The sequence below is a fragment of the Oncorhynchus kisutch genome, linkage group LG23, assembly GCF_002021735.2.
Source record: "Oncorhynchus kisutch isolate 150728-3 linkage group LG23, Okis_V2, whole genome shotgun sequence".
Lineage (NCBI taxonomy): Eukaryota > Metazoa > Chordata > Actinopteri > Salmoniformes > Salmonidae > Oncorhynchus > Oncorhynchus kisutch.
In genome coordinates this window covers 38,365,298-38,385,997 of record NC_034196.2, presented here as the reverse complement: position 1 = coordinate 38,385,997, position 20,700 = coordinate 38,365,298, and the positions used below count along the sequence as shown (strand labels likewise).

At 40.6% G+C, this 20,700-nt stretch overlaps 1 protein-coding gene across 4 annotated transcripts; it reads right to left on the bottom strand.

Moving 5' to 3' along the window:
* Positions 1–1,188: 1,188 nt before the first annotated feature.
* On the bottom strand, positions 1,189–11,622 carry LOC109868336 (vasculin). 4 transcript variants are annotated; one of them, XM_020457805.2, is made up of 11 exons: positions 11,222–11,622; positions 10,044–10,748; positions 8,096–8,215; positions 7,792–7,915; positions 7,065–7,249; positions 6,672–6,738; positions 5,917–6,104; positions 5,511–5,669; positions 5,039–5,226; positions 3,646–3,742; positions 1,189–1,698 (listed from the first exon to the last, which is right to left on the bottom strand). In XM_020457805.2, the coding sequence occupies exons 3-11, from the start codon at positions 8,156–8,158 to the stop codon at positions 1,543–1,545; spliced, it is 1,227 nt and encodes a 408-aa protein (XP_020313394.1). In that variant the 5' UTR covers positions 8,159–8,215; positions 10,044–10,748; positions 11,222–11,622; the 3' UTR covers positions 1,189–1,542. The 4 variants fall into 4 exon arrangements, with proteins under 4 accessions (XP_020313394.1, XP_031658680.1, XP_031658681.1 ...); XM_020457804.2 differs by having other exon boundaries at positions 1,190–1,698; positions 7,780–7,915; positions 11,222–11,541; XM_031802820.1 differs by lacking the exon at positions 10,044–10,748 and having other exon boundaries at positions 7,780–7,915; positions 11,222–11,601.
* Positions 11,623–20,700: the final 9,078 nt, after the last annotated feature.

Genomic DNA, 20,700 nt, shown 5'->3' with positions numbered 1-20,700 from the left:
CTGGCCCGCCCGTTCCCCAGACCTGAATCCAATTGAGCACATCTGGGACATCATGTCTCGCTCCATCCACCAGTGTCCAGGAGTTGGCGGATACTTTAGTCCAGGTCTGGGAGATCCCTCAGGAGACCATCCGCCACCTCATCAGGAGCATGCCCAGGCGTTGTAGGGAGGCCACACACACACACTACTGAGCCTCATTTTGACTCGTTTTAAGGACAATACATCAGTTGGATCAGCCTGTAGAGCCTGTAGTGTGGTTTTCCACTTTAATTTTGTGTGTGACTTCAAATCCAGACCTGTTGTCAGCACATTCAACTATGTAAAGAAAAAGTATTTAAGAATATTTCATTCATTCAGATCTAGGATGTTATTTTAGTGTTCCCTTAATTTTTTTGACCAGTGTTTATATGAAAAAATATTACTCAGAACTTGGGGGGGATAAAATCACCTGCTTCAGCCTGCAGAACACCAGTTGGGGAACCCTGGTATATGGGGTTTCCAAGGCCTGAGTGCTGGTCTTGCAAATAAGCACAACAAACAATTGGGAAGGAAAACTATAGACATTGTTGTTTTCTAAACAGTGCACTTAGAGTAAAGAGAGGGGTTTAGTAGGAAACCTTACTGGCTGTGTGAAACATAAGGATGTGAGGTCTGTGGTAGACATGATCTATAAGTACTGATGCAGACGAGCTGGCTTCCTGCCCACATTTGGCCTCTTCCTGGCAACCAAAATCAGTAAAGGGCTTATAAAAATATGATCAGTGGTTTGGTAACTTCCTGTTCTATTGTCAGACCCTGGACGGACTGTTTGCAAAAAAATGATATGTAAGCAGCGCCGGTGCGGAATGTGCACCATTGAAATAGTTCACTTCCAGCGTAATGTAACAGACTACACAATTCAAATGTGAATGAGGCGTAAGAGTGAAAAGCGTGTTGGGTTGGTTGAGCTAGCCATTTCTTCCAAACATCTGAAATTAGCCGTCAATAGTTGGGTTCAACAAGGGATGTGTTTGAAAGTAAAAAGATGCGGTGGCAATAGGTTCTCCCGTCATCTTTGCTCATGATGTCACCCTTTTTACTTCCAAATTCACAGTTACCTACAGTATGGGGATGTAGGTAACCTACAGTATTTTGACAATTAGGACAGGTGTATGACACGTACCTCAACAACCTCCATCAGACAAATACACTGAATTGCAATCATTTTATTCAATAGCCTCCAGAACGGACCTTTTTTCCACATTCATCATACGGTACATAGTATCAATCTTTTCAGTGATGGAACAAACATTTAGTCCAACATTGAAATCTCCACCCCCCCCGGGCCCCAACAAATAGGGGCCTTGCTACAAAGCCATAAAGCAGTGTTCTTTCTCAAGTCCATTCGGAACATCTGTCCATGTCTTGAAGGGGGCCTGTGAAATGAAATGGTGGGAGGACGTCTGAATTGCCCGCTCTGCATCAGGGGGTAAATGTCTCTTTCCTCTGGTGAGAGAGGGTTAGGTGTAGTAGCAGTGAATAGGGTTATTGATGAAGGCTGCTTTAGGCATCGTCGTCCGAGGTGTCGCTGCTGCTGGTCTCCGTCTCCTCCGTGGTGTCGGTGGCCATTTGGAGGTTGCTGGTCTTCCACACGGCCAGGGAGTCGATGGGAGGGCCGTTCTTCAGGAAGCTGTTTCTCCTCAGACCATTCTTCTGCAGCTGGAGGGAAGAAAACAATTGGGCGGGGTGAGGGACTTATTTCAGAAGCAATGAACTTAAAATGTCTGTCAAAGCCTACAGAGAGCTGGAGTGAGAGTGTGGTGGTGAGTTAGTGTGGTTGTTTGTGACAATGTGTGGGTGTTCATGACCTTGTGGGCGACTAGGCGTGAAAGGCAGTGAATTTCTAGAAATGTACAGTTGAAGTCAGAAGTTTACATAAACTAGTTTTAATGACTCCAACCAAAGTGTTTCAACCACTCCAAAAATGTCTTGTTAACAAACTATAGTTTTGGCAAGTCGGTTACGACATCTACTTTGTGCATGACAAGTCATTTTTCCAACAATTGTTTACAGACAGATTATTTCACTTATAATTCACTGTATCACAATTCCAGTGGGTCAGAAGTTTACATATACTAAGTTGACTGTGCCTTTAAACAGCTTGGAAAATCCCAGAAAATTATGTCATGGCTTTAGAAGATTCTGATAGGCTAATTGACATAATTTGAGTCAATTGGAGGTGTACCTGTGGATGTATGTCAAAGCCTACCTTCAAACTCAGTGCATCTTTGCTTGACATCATGGAAAAATCTAAAGAAATAAGCCAGGACCTCAGAAAATAAATTGTAGACCTCCACAAGTTTGGTTCATCCTTGGAAGCAATTTCCAAACGCCACGTTAATCTGTACAAACAATAGTACGCAAGTATAAACCCCATGGGACCACGCAGCAGTCATTCCGCTCAGGAAGGAGACCCATTCGGTCTCCTAGAGATGAGCGTTCTTTGGTGCAAAAAGTGCAAATCACTCCCAGAACAGCAGCAAAGGACCTTGTGAAGATGCTGGAGGAAACAGGTACAAAAGTGTCTATATCCACAGTAAAAGTCCTATATCGACATAACCTGAAAGGCCGCTCAGCAAGGAAGAAGCCACTGCTTCAAAACCGCCATAAAAAAAAGCCAGACTACGGTTTGCAACAGCACATGGCGACAAAGATTGGACTTTTTGGAGAAATGTCCTCTGGTATGATGAAACAAAAATAGAACTGTTTGGCCATAATGACCATTGTTATGTTTGGAGGAAAAGGGGGGGATGCTTGCAAGCTGAAGAACACCATCCCAACTGTGAAGCATGGGGTGGCAGCATCATGTTGTGGGGGTTCTTTGCTGCAGGAGGGACTGGTGCACGTCACAAAATAGATGGCTTCACAAGGAAGGAAAATTATGTGGATATATTGAAGGGTCTTCCAAATGGACAATGACCACAAGCATACTTCCAAAGTTGTGGAAAAATGGCTTAAGGACAATAAAGTCAAGCTATTGGAGTGGCCATCACAAAGCCCTGCCCTCAATCCTATAGAAAATTTGTGGGCAGAACTGAGCAAGGAGGCCTACAAACCTGACTCAGTTACACCAGCTCTGTCAGGAGGAATGGGCCAAAATTCAACCAACTTATTGTGGGAAGCTTGTGGAAGGCTACCTTCAACGTTTGACCCAAGTAAAACAATTTAAAGGCAATGCTACCAAATACTAATTGAGTGTATGTAAACTTCTGACCCACTAGGAATGTGATGAAAGAAATAAAAGCTGAAAGAAATCACTCTCTACTATTAGAGATTCTCTACTATTAACTTCTGACATTTCAAATTTTTTAAATAAAGTGGTGATCCTAACTGACCTAAGACAGGGAATTTATTAGGATTAAATGTCAGGAATTGTGAAAAACAGTTTAAATGTATTTGGCTATAGTGTATGTAAACTTCCGACTTCAACTGAATGTATGGTTATTGTAAACTATAATGATTTGTTTGACAAGGGCACATCAAATGTGACAGAGTAATGAGTGTTTTATGACAGACTGGAACAAAAAAGTATAGTAACAGACCACTGCTCTAAGGGAAGGGGTGGAGAATACTGCAGTATGAATGGATGGAGGAGTAACTAACTACCTGTTCACTGATGGCCTGGAACTCCCTCATCTCATCCTCCGTCAGAGGGGCACACGTCTCGTCACTCTCCTCCTGCCAACCCATTTCTTTCAATAACCTGGGGAGGGAAGAAATTCACTTTTAGGATTTCTATTTTCTACAATTATGAGCCAGACAAAAGGGAAGCACATTTTACCACACCCACTTACTCGGTTGCTCCTCCAAAACAATCCTACTAACAGGGCCTAAAACGTTTTTCGTCTACCAGCCACTGTGGAAGGAAATTTTCTAAAATCTACCAGCCACTCAAGATATTTGACTAGCCAAATGTTTGATGTTGTGCCAGAATTACACCAACAAAACAGAAAAGACATAAGCATGCTTTGTAATGTTACTAAAAAACTACATGTATTACTATAAGAAGTAATGTGGTATATTGTTTAATTTCAATTCATTTTCTTTTAACCAAAATGATGAAACATTTTCACCTGCCCCTTTAAGGGCGGGAGGTTACTGTGAAAACACGACTCGTGCCTGAGCTTGAGAGTGTGACTAGTAGCCACGTTGTCTTCTCTTCCCTAACAGCTGAAACGCAAACATTGAAAAACAACCTGGCTTGTGAACAAAACCATTTAAATAGCCAAGAAACAAGGACAGTCTCAATAAACTTACATTTCAAGTAAATTAGACCAACTTATGCCTGTGCACAGCGCTTCTAAAAATGTATCTTTGCTCAGCACTTCACGTGCGTACAGGCCAGTGTTTCTGCGTGAGGTGGGATAGGCTATAGGATTCATAGTTCTATTACTTTGTGTGATTCATTTACCAGGTTTGAAACAAAATGGCAGAAATACTTTGAAAACAGCTACTGCAGCATTTGTTTTACTTCACTATTTGTATTCACAAATGCGAGTGAAATGCTGGCACTGTGGAGCCCTGACCACCCTCCAACGTGGCTGGTGAAATAGACATCTTAGGCCCTGCCTACTAGCTCCGACCACTTCAGTATTTGCAGATATGAAGGGACCGGAAACCTGTGATGTGTGCAGTAAGTTACTTAATTGAGCATCAAAATCTATTTGAAACTAAATGCTAATACCGGTCCCATGACCACAAAATGTTAAAACCAAAATGTTAAAGACAAAAACTAAACCAAAGCATGGATTGCCGTCATACATTGGCCATAGACTGCTTACAGGGTATGGAAACCAAAATGCCATTTTGTAATTTATGTGAAGTATCCCTTTAATAACATCTGGTTGCTTCAGATCCACAAACGTTTGGACATCCAACTCTGACATCACCATATGGCAGTTGAAATTTAAAATGATTAGGGTTAAGGTTTAGGGTAGGGACGTCCCAAGAAATTCGGATAACACTAACCCAACTGTTGTCAGAACGGTCCAGTGTTTACCTGTGCTCTGCCTCCAAAGAGCTGGATAGCACCTCCTGCTGGGGGAAGGTGGATGAGCGCAGCACTTGCTGCCTCATTGTTAGTGTGGTCATGTTGCCGTTCTCCTGTGAGAAACTTCGCTCGCAACGGTTGCGGTTCTCGTCCCCGCAGCCCACGTTGCAGTTCTGCGGATGGAAACCATCGTCATGCTGAGGGGTGAGAGAGCGAAGGTCAAGGCTGTGTCACATCACACAACTTCTCACTGAAATAACTATTTAAACACGATAGGATGATGGGCAGGCGAATGTCTGTCATCATGAAGGTGTAAAGGCAAGAAAGACGACGTTATGACGGGAGTTTAAGGGTGTTACAACAGCCACTTCTTGTATGATGGCCATTCAAAGTGATGTCAGTGACTGATACACCTTCAAACACACTTCTCTGTACATTTCTTGAGGGGTAAAAGTCATTTCTCTCTTTGGGTGACACACACCTTGCAGTGGTGATAGAGGTCCTCCTCGTCCACCATGTCCTTTTTGAGGGCTTTGAGGAAGGTGCTCTTGCGGTCTGAGCGTGTCATGCGTGTCAGACGCATCATGAGCCGTGGCTGACTGCCCCTGTCCACCGGAGACGACGAGCTGGAGCGACTCGCCTGGGAAACACAGCAATTAGTCAATCATTCCCATGTACATTCCTAACGATCATTCCTTCCCTCTAGCCTATATCAATCAATAAATCAGTCAATAGACACCAAACCAAATATCAACCATTAATTTATAAAAAAATAAAAACATATCAATCATTGGTTAATTTGTTTCTTCAATCAATAATATAAAACTGTGTACATCTGCTTTTTACAAAGCCAACCGAAAATGAAACCACAACCACGACAATCTCACCTTGACTGGAAGACTGACAGATATGGGGATGGGGCCCTTGTAGAGGGAGGGGCCAGTGCCGTTGCGGGAAGGGGCTTGTTGTTGTTGAGGAGTGGACGTGCAGGTCTGTGCTGGTGTGGGCTGCTCCCTGGAGACGCGCTTGATCACCATCATTTTCGAGCCCCTGGATTGAGGGTTGGGTGGGTGCTCTAAATAGACCGAGCAGGACGAAATACCACAGCTTTTCAATTTACTGCAACATGTAAAAGCCTCACTAGAAAAAAAAAGTAGTTATCGTAATAGATTCATTAAAGCTGCAATATGCCTTTAAAAAAAACGCTCCGCCATGTCCCGGTTGCTAAAATTCTAATAGTTTGCCAAATTTCAGTTTGTGTGACAAAACAAGCAGTCGAGTTTATAGAATCATTCTACCTTCTAAAAACTGCTGTGAATATCTTTAAAAAAACAGAAAACATTGTATTTTCAGCTGGTGTACATAACCAAAAGTAAAATATGCAAAAACAGAACTTAAGAACAGAAAGCATAGAAATTGCTCACATAGAACATATCTAATGCTTCTTAGACTTGCTTTCAATGAGAATGACAGAGCTATAACTCACATTTCTCTGTGAATTTAGTCAGCGTTGCACAAAAAGTTACATATTTTAGCTTTAAATATGTATTATCCTATTTTGTCCAAATGGGCAACCAAAGGAGACAACTGCATCAAAGTCAAATCAAGTTGGGGATAGAGAGAGAACAGATTGGGAGCTCACCCCATACTCCAGTGGCAACAGCTTTGTCACGGTTGACCTCTCGGTCCGCATCAGGATGGAGTGATGGCTGAAAGAATAACAGCAGGCATCTTACAACACAAGCAAGTTGTGTAGGATAAATCTGATACGTGGCAAAAACAAAGTTCTTTAAATAATGACAAAATTCCCTATCCATGTGTTTTGGAAGACACTAACATAATGTTAAATACTAAATGAGGAATTTAGGGGAGACAGATTGAGGAGTGTTTCCTAAAGGGGAGTTGGGAGAGCCAAACCAATATGTAATGGCTTGGGAGATATTTGCGTGAGATTGGGTGATAACTTCAAACAGTTTTTTTTTGATTGGACTATTTCGTAGGGTGGGTCATTGGGATTCCTCACTACACCACTCACAAAGTCTTCAGCTTCAAACTGTTTGCGTCTGTCCCCATCGTCCCTGTGGCCTTGCTGGCCCTCGGGCAGGCCTTTGCTCTTGGAGCGAGGAGAAGGTCCACCACGCTGGAGGGGAGGGCGTGAGCTGGAGCCCTCGCTGCCGTTCCGGACCCCCCATCCGTTACCCTCCTTCCTAGAGAAGATTCCTGTGAAACATACAACTTGGCTTTACCAAAGAGTATATAGAGCAGGGTTCCCCAACTGGCAGCGATTTGATTTGGCCCCCTAAGTTGAGCCCAAAATTTTTTTTGTTGTTGGACGAGAGACAAATCAGCTCCAAGTGATTTTAATTCAGGGAATATGATCCAAAGTATTCTGATGTATAATAGAGAGATGGTGTAATTGTATACAAATGGAAGCAAGATTTGAAATGATTATGTTTTAGTCAAATATTTGATCTGTTTGGGCTTCTTGCGGTCAACTTAGTCTACAAATGATTTATAATTATGTTCCGGCCCCCTGACCACCCACTCAAGACGCTTTATTTTATTTTTTACATTTGTCCCGCTGAATCTAGTTGATTATCTCTGGTATAGTGTCCCTCTATCGCACAGAGACAGACACATGGATGGATAGCTTGTTAGATGGGTAGACAGCCAGACAAGCAAGTGGTTAACAGAGACACAGAGTGAAACCAGCTCTTGGTTGATTCATTCTCGCTAACAGACGTTCTAACCCAGTTCCATACCACCAGTGCGTCCGTTGACAGGCTCTGAGTCGTCTGATGAGTTGTGGCGTCTGCGACTCACATCCCCGTGGTTGTCCAGACATTTGGCAGGAGACTGGAAAGACTTGTCACAGACCTGAGAGGGCTAACACAAATGGACAGACCGTCAGGCTAACGAATCCTCCGGACAACAACCATCACGTTATGTACGGTGTGCATCTGACATGAACAGAAGACACGTGTTTCTTCTTGTGCACATACCCACACCGTACAAGGGATACACACAAACACACGAAAAGTACAAAACCACAAACACAAAAGGTACCTTGGCTGATGAGGGTGCTGTGGGAAAGTTAAGCCAGGCTGGAGTGAAGTCATGCTGCGCCATTTAGGTTTGCGTCTCCAGTGAGGTGGGCAAGACATCAACACATCATTTCTCCAGCCCCTGAATAAGAGAGATAGAGGAGAGAGAGAGAGACAGTGAGAAAGAGGCACTGTGGAGTTTTAGAGAGAGACTGTAGTAACTGAGCCAACTCCAGGATTTATGACAGTGTGTTTATGGGCATTAAGCCCAATGACTTCTCAATTGAATTCACTTTCAAGTGGCACACTACCAACCAACTGATACAATGCAAGGGACTGATTGGAGTTGTTCTTTTCCCAGTCCCTTTAGCTTCCCATTAGGTGTAGCAGACAGCAGAGATAACATTCATGCGGCAGTGAGTGACATCCAACCCTTGCGCGACATGAAACAGAGTCCAATGGAAGTTTAAGCTGATGCAACAGAGCTATTCACCATTACAGGGCCCGACTGATGGAGATCAGAAGGACCATGACAGTGTCACGTCTAGGGCTGCAAAATTCAAGGTTCTTTCAATAAAGTCCCTGGCTTTTCCAAAATCACCGTTGGAAGATTCCCGTAATGAGGGAATAAGGAGGAAATGTATAAACCTCCAACCAGGATAGGATGAGTGTGTATAATTTGTGGAATGTTCCAACAGGAATCTGTTACAAAAACAGAGAAGTACAAGGTTGTCAACAAACAACGCATAGAAAGTAGCCAGATCAATTCACCTAGCTTACTAGCTACAGAATAGGCATCAACTCACCACATAGCTTATTTTTTATGTTTGTCCATAGGCTACCAGAGTGACAGACATTTTTCAGAATAAACGTGGTGAGTAAAAACATAATTAAATAGCCCACTCCCTACCAGTTATCGTATTCTGCAGCTATACGACTTTGTATGTGTTGTTCGTTGGCAACCTTGTTATTTACTAAGTGTTTGGAACAGATTCCTATTGGAATGTTCCACAAATTATACCCACCTGGATTGGATTTCTGGAAAAGTAGAAAATGGAGGATAACAAAATGGTTCTCTCGGGGTTGGTCATCAGTTAGTAGTCTCCCAAATACACAGTTGTGAATGGAAACATCAAATACTACAAAAGGAAGCATGGTTTGTACTACTGGCTGTCAAAATGACAATTCATGAATCATGAACGTTGTGTGAGAAAGAACCTTGCACTATATTTCTCTGGGTATGCGTGTCTACTATATGATATGCATCCTGCTATCGGCAAACAACACTTTGTTCAAATATGTCAGAGCCTTTCATTATCTCAGTGGACCAGAATGCCACACAGAGCAAGCAACATAATCATTGTGACAAGAGACCAAAGCATAGAAGGGACCTCTATGTAAGATTATTAACTGCTTAGGGACCTCTATGTAAGAGTATTAACTACTTAGGGACCTCTATGTAAGAGTATTAACTACTTAGGGACCTCTATGTAAGAGTATTAACTACTTAGGGACCTCTATGTAAGATTATTAACTGCTTAAGGACCTCTATGTAAGATTATTAACTGCTTCCAACTGGGAGGCGTTTTAATCTCTTTAAAATCAAAACACTGGGAAGTCTGCCGTCGCATTTGATTTCAACAGCCAGACAGTGTTTGAACTATTAACATGACCATCTAGTGAGATAACAAGAGGTCAGAATCAAGATTCAACCAGCAGCCTTTTGTTTCTCTCACTACAGACCTATGTGAGCATTGCAGATCTGTTTCCAATTGCCGAGTAGCTCACAAGCCAAACATTTTTGAGGTCGAACAATACTAACTGTACATGTTGCTGGATAGGTGACGAAAGAGGAAAAAAAATATATCAACATTGCTTACTACCATGGCTTGATGTATAACAATGCAAATATCAAGTCATCCTTGTTGTTGCAAAACATTTGGGTGCAATAAATTCAAAGTCATACAAACCAGCTACGGAGGACTGAGCAGAGGCGTCTCCTGTGCTGTAATCCCAAAATTCTCCTAGTGTTTTTGTTCTCACAGTCAGTTATCCAGTTAATCTGCTCCCCACATGTATCGTGCAGATAGGGTCAATTACAAAATGTTGACGTTGATAATCCCAACTAACTTTCCATTTTTGCCACGTAATTCCAGTTCCCAGAATGATTAAATCCTTTAGAGATGTTGAAGGAAATCCAACGAAGTTCTCACCCGACTTTACAAAAGAGACATTTGGGGTGGATTTGCTACAATCCCCTTAGGAAGGGTTCAGTGATTTTGTAGGGGTTTTAACTGCCCAGATACCATTAACTCATATTGGTTCAAATCAGGCGATAAAATGTTAGTGTGATCACATGTTGCCAAAAATAAAGTTAGCTAGCTAATAGTAACTACAGCTTTCAAAAATGATTAATTTTTTGAGAAACATTTGGAAAACTTGGAAGAGGAGACTAAAGCTGGTCAGTGCAGGATGTAAGTCCACACACATATCAAAGTCTCAAATAAAATGCTAAATTAAATAGTTCTTCTGTAATTCCACAAAACCAGTCCACATGTTCAGATGCTGATTTATCCCATTCAGTGCAACTCGGACGTTGAGCCAATAGTAGCAAGTCACGTCTCTCTTCCTTGATGATTGGGATATCCTATAACGTGATGCTGTTCAGTGTTCACCTGTATTCCAAAAGAGAAAGAATGATAGCAGTATAATTCGCTAAGACTTGCGTTAAACGATACATAAGGCTGATTGCTAGTTAAGGGCAAAAGTTAGCAGGCTAGAAAGTCACGTTAGCTGTACCTTTGACAGTTACAGCTAGCGTAATATTACCTAGTTGGCATTATATTGAATAGACTAATAGCGCAGGAAAAAAGGGAAACCTAAGGGTTAGTTAAAAGTATTTGACTATAGCCTGTGCTAAATTTGCGATATAGGTCACATGGCTGTTCACTCTACGATCAATAACGTTACATTTTAAACACCAGCTAACGTACACAAGTTAGCTGATGTTACTAGCTAACGTTAGCTAGCTCACTCAACTCTTGAATGTCAGCTAGCTAACTCAGCTACTTGACCAGGTAGCTAGCCAAACAAGCTAATGCTACTCCCTGTTATTGATACGTTCAGTGAGCCATTCCACAATACTTACCTTTCAATGATGCCAAAGCTCTTCCGAAAACTTCGTTAGTTAGCTACATTGCAGATAGTGACTCCTTCATGCGGTTCAACACAAGCTGATGTTGGCTAGCGTCGTTAGCTTGCAGAATCAGTCTGTCACAGCTTACTCGCTCGTGCCCCCTTAAGCAGTTGTCATTCGCTTGTTTTTTTGTTTCGTAAGACTAAGTTAAGACGCTGATATGTATGTATAAACCGTATCACACTGACCATCTCATTAACTTGTTTAAGTGTTTGCAAATTCCTCGCTTATTTTTTAATTTTTGCCGCTTTTGCCTGTCTCCTTCCCAAAATGGCGCTGATACAGCAATGTTTCGCGAGAATCTCGTTGGCCAAAGTGAATAACCCCCCGCCCCCCTTTTTTCCCACGTATGTGGCGCTGCCATAGACTGTAAAAAATATGAACGACGCCATCGATTACGTCACCCCATTGTCTCCTATGAGAATGGTCAGTGGCGCGTTTCGCGGAGCATCTCAGCCCGGAGGACATAGAAAGAAAGAACAAGTTGTGGCCAACGATCATGATAGCACGAAATGAGGGAAAGGCTGCTTACTTCGTCGGAGGACGAGGCTTCATCAACGGTTCAGAAATTCATATTCCTCCCTAAAATCTCACTTGAAGGAACAGGTTGACGGTTTCAGCCATGGTATTCTCATTTTCCTTATGTTGTCTACCTAACAAGCATCAGGTGACTATTTTTCAGGAATACTCAGGTATTTCAATTTATTAGTTTGTTCTTGTATGACCAGAAGACCTATTTTGTTTACAAACTTACGAAGAAGATTGAACGCTGTATTTATTTATTATGTATACAGTAACTAAGATACTGTTTTAAAGGGCATACAGGTCTGCTCTGACTTTACACGGTTAATGTTCTATTTAGTTATTAATACTTATTTCCAAAAAAGGTCTTAGAAACGTTTATATGTAAAAAATAATAATAATTTAAAAATCAATTATTTTATGATCAGTTTTCATATGCACTTAAAATAGTAGGTACCCTTTTATTTAAATTATGATGTGTTTTATTTCTCCAGAATAGTTCCTGATTACACTAAAGAGGGTTTTTAGTCTCTCTTACTACAAGAACCCTTGGTTTGGTCTTGAACATAATTTTCAGTTGAGTTGAATTTCAAAGCCAGATAACGTCTAGCTCAAAGGTTATGGAATAAGCTATTTTCACTTTAATTTATACTTTTATATAATCTTTGTTGTTTTGTCTTTGTCTATAGTTTCTCTTAATGCTAGGGGGTTACGAAACAATGTGAAGCACAAGGCCTAATTTTTATTTGCTAAACAATTTCAAACAGATTTTAGCTTTTTTCAAGAGTCTCACTCAATTTCGGCTGATGCCAACTTCTGGAGGTCACAGTGGGGCAACGATATTTGGCTTTCCCATGGATCTGAACGCTCCGCTGGTGTCACTGCAATGAAAAATACCTTTGTTGGTAATATTCTACAATGTGACCCCTTTGGTCACTTTTATTTGTCTTGTGATCAGTTACAATGACATTACACTCATTACTGTAAACTTCTACGGGTACAACACCAAACATGAGAATGATGAGTTACAATGACAGTACGCTCATTACTGTAACTTCTACAGGTACAACACCAAACATGAGAATGATGAGTTGCTTGAATCTATAGAGAAACATATACTTCATTGGTTATCTAAATTTCCCAATTCGTTATTATTGATAGGAGGGGACTTTAACATTACAATAGATAATTCAACTGATAGATGGCCCCCAGGTAGGCCAACCAATCAGAATTTGGGTTTAATACTTTTTATGGAAAAGTTTGATCTTACTGATATATGGAGAGAGAGGTTTCCGGCCGACAGATCATTCACTTGGAGTAACAAAACAGGTTCCAGACAATCCAGAATCGATGTTTGGCTTATATCCAAATGTATTGATAGTGAGTGTGTTACTACAAATATTTGTACTACTCCCCTCACAGACCATAGGGCTATTTACATTGATATCAAAATATCTACCCCTGATACTAACCTTGGTAGAGCATCCTACTGGAAGATAAATAGCTCATTATTAAATAATGATATAGTTAAATTTAAGGTTAAAGATCTGCTCTCACACTTTTGGGAATGTCTTGTTAAGAAAAATCTTATTGCAAGAGCTGGGAGCTCTTTAAATTTGAGGTGTCCAAATACCTTAGAAAATATGGTAGTAATCTTGACAAGACTAGAAGAGCTGAGGAGGAAAAGGTGATCATTAAGAATTCTTCCCTTTCTCAGAGGTCCCCAGCCGACCTCTCGGGGAGGAGAAGATGGAACTAATTGAGTTACAAAATAAACTGGATAATATATATAAATTTAAAAGCAGAAGGAGCCTTTATTAGATCTAGGAAAAAATGGATTGAGGAGGGAGAACAGAATTCATCCTATTTCTTTAGACTTGAGAAATTTCACTCTAAAAATAACACTATCCATAAGTTAAACATTGATGTCGTTATTACAGATGACCAAAAATGTATCGCTAAATACTGTAGCAATTTTTACAGAAAAGTGTATAGCTCTACGTACTGTCAGGAATCCACAGATATGTTTTTTAACTCACTGAAATATTCACTCTTATCAGTGATATAGAATCTAAACAGTGTGATGAACCCATCAAAGTTGAAGAGATTATAGAGTCTATCAAACATCTAAAGAACAATAAATCACCAGGTGTTGATGGAATTACATCAGAATTTTACAAATTATTTTCTGAACAAGTATTCCTATTTGAAGTCTTTTTAGAGAGTATTAAAAACAATGTTCTCCCTCCTACAATGAGTCAAGGGTTAATAACACTGATACCTAAGCCTAAAAAAGAAGTGCTGCTCATCGATAACTGGCATCCAATTTGTCTTCTTAATAATGACTAAGATATTAGCCTTACTACTTGCAAAAATAATTAAAGAAGTCCTGGATGCAATCATTGATGAATCACAGTCTGGCTTCATGAGGAACAGACATTTCTAACAATGTCAGACTAGTATTAGACATACTTGACTACTCAGACGTAATAACTGAGGATAGCTTCATATTATTTTTAGATTTTTATAAAGCATTTGACACAGTAGAGCATCAGTTTCTCTTCCACTCCCTTGAGAGACTTGGCTTTGGGGATGTTTTATGTAAGGCTATCAAGACTCTATGCAAATGGTAACAGTTCTATCAAATTGAAATATGGCACCTCACCTAGATTTGAGTTAAAGAGAGGAATTAGGCAAGGTTGTCCTATCTCTCCGTACCTGTTTTTATTAATCACCCAACTTCTTGCAAATTATTTAAATAATAGTCCTGTACAAGGTATTTCCATAGCTGGTAAAGAAATTATTATAAGCCAGCTGGCTGATGATACTACACTTTTTCTGAAAGACGCTAACCAAATTCCCATATCGATCACTGTGATACAATCCTTTTCCAAAGCGTCTGGTCTATATCTTAACATTAATACATGTGAACTCATAGCTGTCAAAGATTGTGTGACACCTTCATATTATGGTATTCCAGTCAAATAAGAACGTACATATTTAAGCATAACCATTACAAAGGATCAGAAGTCTAAAGGCTTACTAAATGTTAACTTTCTTATAAGAAAAACAGAAGAAGCTAAATCAATGGCTACAGAGGGACTTATCTTTAAAAGGTAGAGTCCGAATAACCAAGGCTGAAGGTATCTCTAGACTAACATATGGTGCTCTATCTTTAGATCTTGACAGTAAAATAAGCAAGGAGATAGACCAGATGCTTTTCAACTTTCTGTGGAGAAACCGTACCCATTACATTAGGAAAACTGTTGTAATGAACACTTATGAGAATGTTGGACAGAATTTTCTGGACTTTACTACTTTAAATAATACTTTTAAGATCAATTGGATAAAACAATTCCTAAGAAGACCCACTTCTATCTGGAATTTTATTCCTCATCATGTCTTCTCTACTTTTGGTGGCCTTAACTTCATGTTGTTTTGCAATTATAACATTGACAAAGTTCCAGTGAAACTTTCTGCTTTTCATCGGCAGGTTTTCTTGTCATGGTTCTTAATTTAATAAACACAATTTCTCGACACGGATATTATATATGGAATAATCGTGATATATTGTATAAAAATAATTATTTGTTTTTAGAATATTGATTCCGAAATAATATCCTATTGGTGAGCCAACTGGTAAATGCAGAGGGTCTTTTACTCAGTTATAAATCATTCTAATCACTTTACAAGGTCCCTGTAACACCTAAAGATTTTGCAATTGTTTTAGATGCCATTCCCTCAGGTGTTGCTATGTTATTCAGGAACGTGTCAAGACCTGACCCTCAGAGCCTACCTTCTATTGACCCTGTTGACTCATCAGTAGGAAAGATTTGTTTCTCTTTTGGGCCATTCAACAACAGAGCGATACAAACCTTGTTTCAGCAGGATGTTGTATCTATACCTTATGTCATGCCTTATTGGAATGGATTTATTGATAATATCTGTTGGAAAAAAGTTTGGATGTTGCCACACACATACCTACTTGTTAGCTAAATTCAGGAAGTTTCCTTTAAAATTATTAATAAATATTATCCTGCCAACCACTATATGAAGAAGTTTAAGGAAAACATCAACTCAAATTGCTCCTTTTGTAATGACCACCCAGAAACAGTGTTGCATCTTTTTTGGCATTGTATGCATGTAAGAAAACGGTGGCAAGACATCAGTAGGTTTATAATTGAACACATTTAAGAAAATGTTATACTATCGTGGAGAGATATACTGTTTGGATTCTTTACATACAATAGAAATGTAATTCATTTCATTATTCTTTTGGCCAAATTTCATATACACAAATGTACATTTACAAACAGAAAACCACATTTTCGTACCCTACAAAAAGAAATTGAACTGTATTTTAAGACGGTTAAATGCTCTACTAACAAAAAAGCTGTTAGAATTGTAAGTATATGCATGTCCCTTAAGGTCCTTGTGTAATTGTAATGTGATATTGTACCCCCTAGCTCGATTGTCCATTGTTTGTAATCTATGTATGCTTGTGTTCCCTCATGCTTTATGTATTGATTTGTTGTTAATGAAATATATTTATTTATTTTTAAAGTCAGTGGTGCATTTGATCAGGAAGTGTCAATTCAGCGTGTCGCCATCTTGCTATCTGGAGGAGTTTTTGGAAACATTGCATGTGTAGTTTGAGGTACTCCAGGAAGTGACGTTGTAGGCTAGCTCAGTACTGCCCACTCTCATGGAGTATGTCAAGATGAAGGCCGACTGGGGTACTGCAGGCTGTCATGAGCAACTAAATGATCCTTTTAACTTAACCTGTGTGTGATTTTAAAGTAAAGTAATCAGTTCAAGGATATACATCTTGTGAAATAAAAGCAATTATTGGTACCATAATTGTGTTCAAATGTTTTTTTTTATATCCACGGATATTGACCACGAAGATGGCCGTTTTCCCATTCACTATAGTGGGGGATCCTGTTTTCTGGAAACAATGCCTGGGGTACAGCTGTGTGCCTTCAACTTGAAATACTCAATGGTAGCTAATGTGGCAATTTTTTTCCCCCTCCCTTGAATTTAGTTCAAGTAGGATAGCAGCCTACACAATAAATATCTAATATTATTTATTTATTATTATCTGCTAACCATGTGTATGTGACAAATAAAATGTGATATGAAGGGCACTGTGTCGTTGCTGTTCATGCCCTCCCTCCATAGGCAAGATGCAATGGATGGTATAGAGTACAGTATATACATATGAGATGAGTAATGTAGGGTATGTAAACATGTAAAAGTGGCATTGTTTAAAGTGGCTAGTGATAGATGGCAAGATTTTTCCATTATTAAAGTGGCTGGAGTTGAGTCAGTATGTTGGCAGCAGCCACTCAATGTTAGTGATGGCAGTCTGATGGCCTTGAGATAGAAGCTGTTTTTCAGTCTCTTGGTCCCTGCTTTGATGCACCTGTACTGACCTCGCCTTCTGGATGATAGCGGGGTGAACACGCAGTGGCTCGGGTGGTTGTTGTCCTTGATGATCTTTATGGCCTTCCTGTGACATTGGGTGGTGTAGGTGTCCTGGAGGGCAGGTAGTTTGCCCCCGGTGATGCGTTATGCAGACCTCACTACCCTCTGGAGAGCCTTACGGTTATGGGCGGAGCAGTTGCCGTACCAGGCGGTGATACAGCCCGACAGGATGCTCTCGATTGTGCATCTGTAAAAGTTTGTGAGTGTTTTTGGTGACAAGCCGCATTTCTTCAGCCTCCTGAGGTTGAAGAGGCGCTGCTGCACCTTCTTCACCACGCTGTCTGTGTGGTTGGACCATTTCAGTTTGTCCATGATGTGTACGCTGAGGAACTTAACTTTCTACCCTCTCCACTACTGTCCCATCGATGTGGATAGGGGGGTGATCCCTCTGCTGTTTCCTGAAGTTGACGATCATCTCCTTTGTTTTGTTGATGTTGAGTGTGAGGTTATTTTCCTGACACCACACTCCGAGGGCCCTCACCTCCTCCCTGTAGGCCGTCTCGTCGTTGTTGGTAATCAAGCCTACCACTGTAGTGTCGTCTGCAATCTTGATGATTGAGTTGGGGTCGTGGGTGAACAGGGAGTACAGGAGAGGGCTGAGAACGATTGCGTTGTCTGTGGACCTATTGGGGCGGTAAGCAAATTGGAGTCGGTCTAGGGTGTCAGGTAGGGTGGAGGTGATATGGTCCTTGACTAGTCTCAAAGCACTTCATGATGACATAAGTGAGTGCTATGGGGCGGTAGTCATTTAGCTCAGTTACTTTAGCTTCCTTGGGAACACCTTCATTTGACAAGCACCACCGCCCAGCAACGGTGTGGGAGGTAGCTACCTAGTATCAGGGTGACAGTCACAGTAAGCACATACATGCAACGCATGAAGCAACAGTTCACCCATCATCAGTACTTTTTTTCAAAAAGAAACCATCGTTGGTTTTATAACTGAACGTTTAAAATAATTTGTATAAAACTAACAGTGAAATACAAAGACCAAACTGGGTAAAAAAATATGTCTAACGTATAGCAGAGTGCTTTTGACACGCCCACTTCTTTAGACACGCCCATTACTTTTCACACTCACACAACTTTCCAAATATCCACTCCTTTCCACACACCCACTCCTTTTGACACGCCCACTACTTTCCACACGCCCACTCATTTCGACACACACAACTTTCCAAATATCCACTCCTTTCCACACACCCACTCCTTTCGACACGCCCACTCGCTACATTGAGCTGCAGATACCCTCTTCTCCTTTTTTTCTTCTCCCCACACCAATACAAAAAGACACCTCTGGGACCTGTCTGGAACAGTATGCCATAGAGAGCAATAGTAATGGCGTCTTTTTGTAGGCTCTAACTTGTTGGACAAAGCCTATGGAAAAATTAATGGCAGCTCTATGGTGAGAAACATCTCGGTTCCTAAGACAAAAACCCTGTGTTACCCGGGAGCACGAGAACAGGACATCCATCACAAGGTTGCTTCCGACTGTTCTACCACAGATGCCGGGAGCTGACACTGTCGTAGTCCATGTGGGGTCAAAAGACATCCGGAGAGCTAGCTTGGAACATTTTAAAGGATTTTAAAGAACTGATTTTAGCATTAAAAGCATTAAAACAGCCAATCATTTCAGGTCCAGTACGTACCATCATTGGGCCGCAGGTGTGAAAGATTCAGCAGACTGCTGGCATTACACATCTGTCTAAAAGATTACTGTAGCTCTGCTGGAGTTACTTTAATAGATCACCTTGACACCTGAAAACAGTAGGTAGTCTACTGGAATGACGCCGTCCATCCAAATCATCTTGGCTCCTGGACTCTGTCCACGCACTTCAAGTCTGCGTTGAAACAATTACTTTTCAGTTGTCCAAGACCAGCTCAGTTAATTCCTACCATTGTGACAATGAGTCGTCATAATGCTGCATCAAATGTACCGTATCCTAGGGGCATTGGCAAACACAACATAAGTAACTTAACTTTTGTGACCCTAATTGCAACGAATACCTCGGATTATACTACAGCTATGCAGTAATCATGAGCCTGTGAACCAGTTACACTGTTAGCACTGAGGTAGTGTGCCCTAGTAGGAAGACCACTTTGTGCAGCTCACCCTGCACTATCAGCTCCAATATAAATAGCATGGGCATGTCTACTTAAGATAAGCTTCCCAGTACAGCATTAAAAACAATCAAGCAACCCAGAAAAGTGCTAAAAAATAGCCCATATTAACATATGCAGCCTGAGAAACAAGGTCCATGAAGTCAATAACTAGCTTGTAACAGATGACAGTCATATTCTGACTATCTCTGAAACTCACTTAGATAATACCTTCGATGATACAGTGGTAGCAATACATGGTTATAACATCTACCGAAAAGACAGAAATGCAGACACGGGCGGTGTTGCGGTCTATATTCAGAACCACATTCCTGTAAAGCTTAGAGACGATCTAATGTTAAATACTGTAGAAGTAATATGGCTACAGGTTCATCATAAACTTTGATTTGATCTGCCTCACCTAAAGCCCATTCTTGTGGGAAGCTGCTATAGACCACCAAGTGCTAACAGTCAGTAACTGGATAATATGTGTGAAATGTTTGATAATGTATGCGATATCAACAGAGAGGTATATTTTCTGGGTGATTTAAATACTGACTGGCTCTCATCAAGCTGCCCACTCAAGAATTTTTTTTAAAACTGTAACCAGTTCCTGCAACCTGGTTCAGGTTGTCAGTCAACCCACCAGGGTAGTTACAAACTGCACAGGAATAAAATCATCAACATGTATTGATCAGATCTTTACTAATGCTGCAGAGATTTGCTGTAAAGCAAAATCCAAATCTATAGGATGTAGTGATCACAATATAATAGCCATTTGTAGGAAAAGCAACGTTCCAAAGGCTGGTCCTAATATAATGTATAAGAGGACAGGCTGGGCCTAATACAGTGTATAAGAGGTCATACAATATGTTTTGTAGTGATTTATATGTTGATGATGTAAATAATATTTGCTGGTCTGTGGTGTGTAATGAGGAGCAACCAGACGCTGCACTTGACACATTTATGAAATTGTTCATTCCAGTTACTAATAAGCACACACCCATTAAGAAAATGGCTGTAAAAACTGTTTAATCCCCTTGGAATGATGAGGAATTGAACAATTGTATGGTTGAGAGGGATGAGGTAAATAAGGCTGGCAGCCCAACTGATTTGCAAACTTACTGAAAATTAAGAAATCATGTGACTAACTAAATAAAAATAAACTATACTATGAAACAGAGATAAATTATATGAAGAATAATAGTAAAAAGCTTTGGGGTACCTTAAATTAAATTTGGGGGGGAAAAAAAGCCAACTCGGCTCCATCATTCATTGAATCAGATGGCTAATTCATCACAAAGCCAAATGATATTGCCAACTAC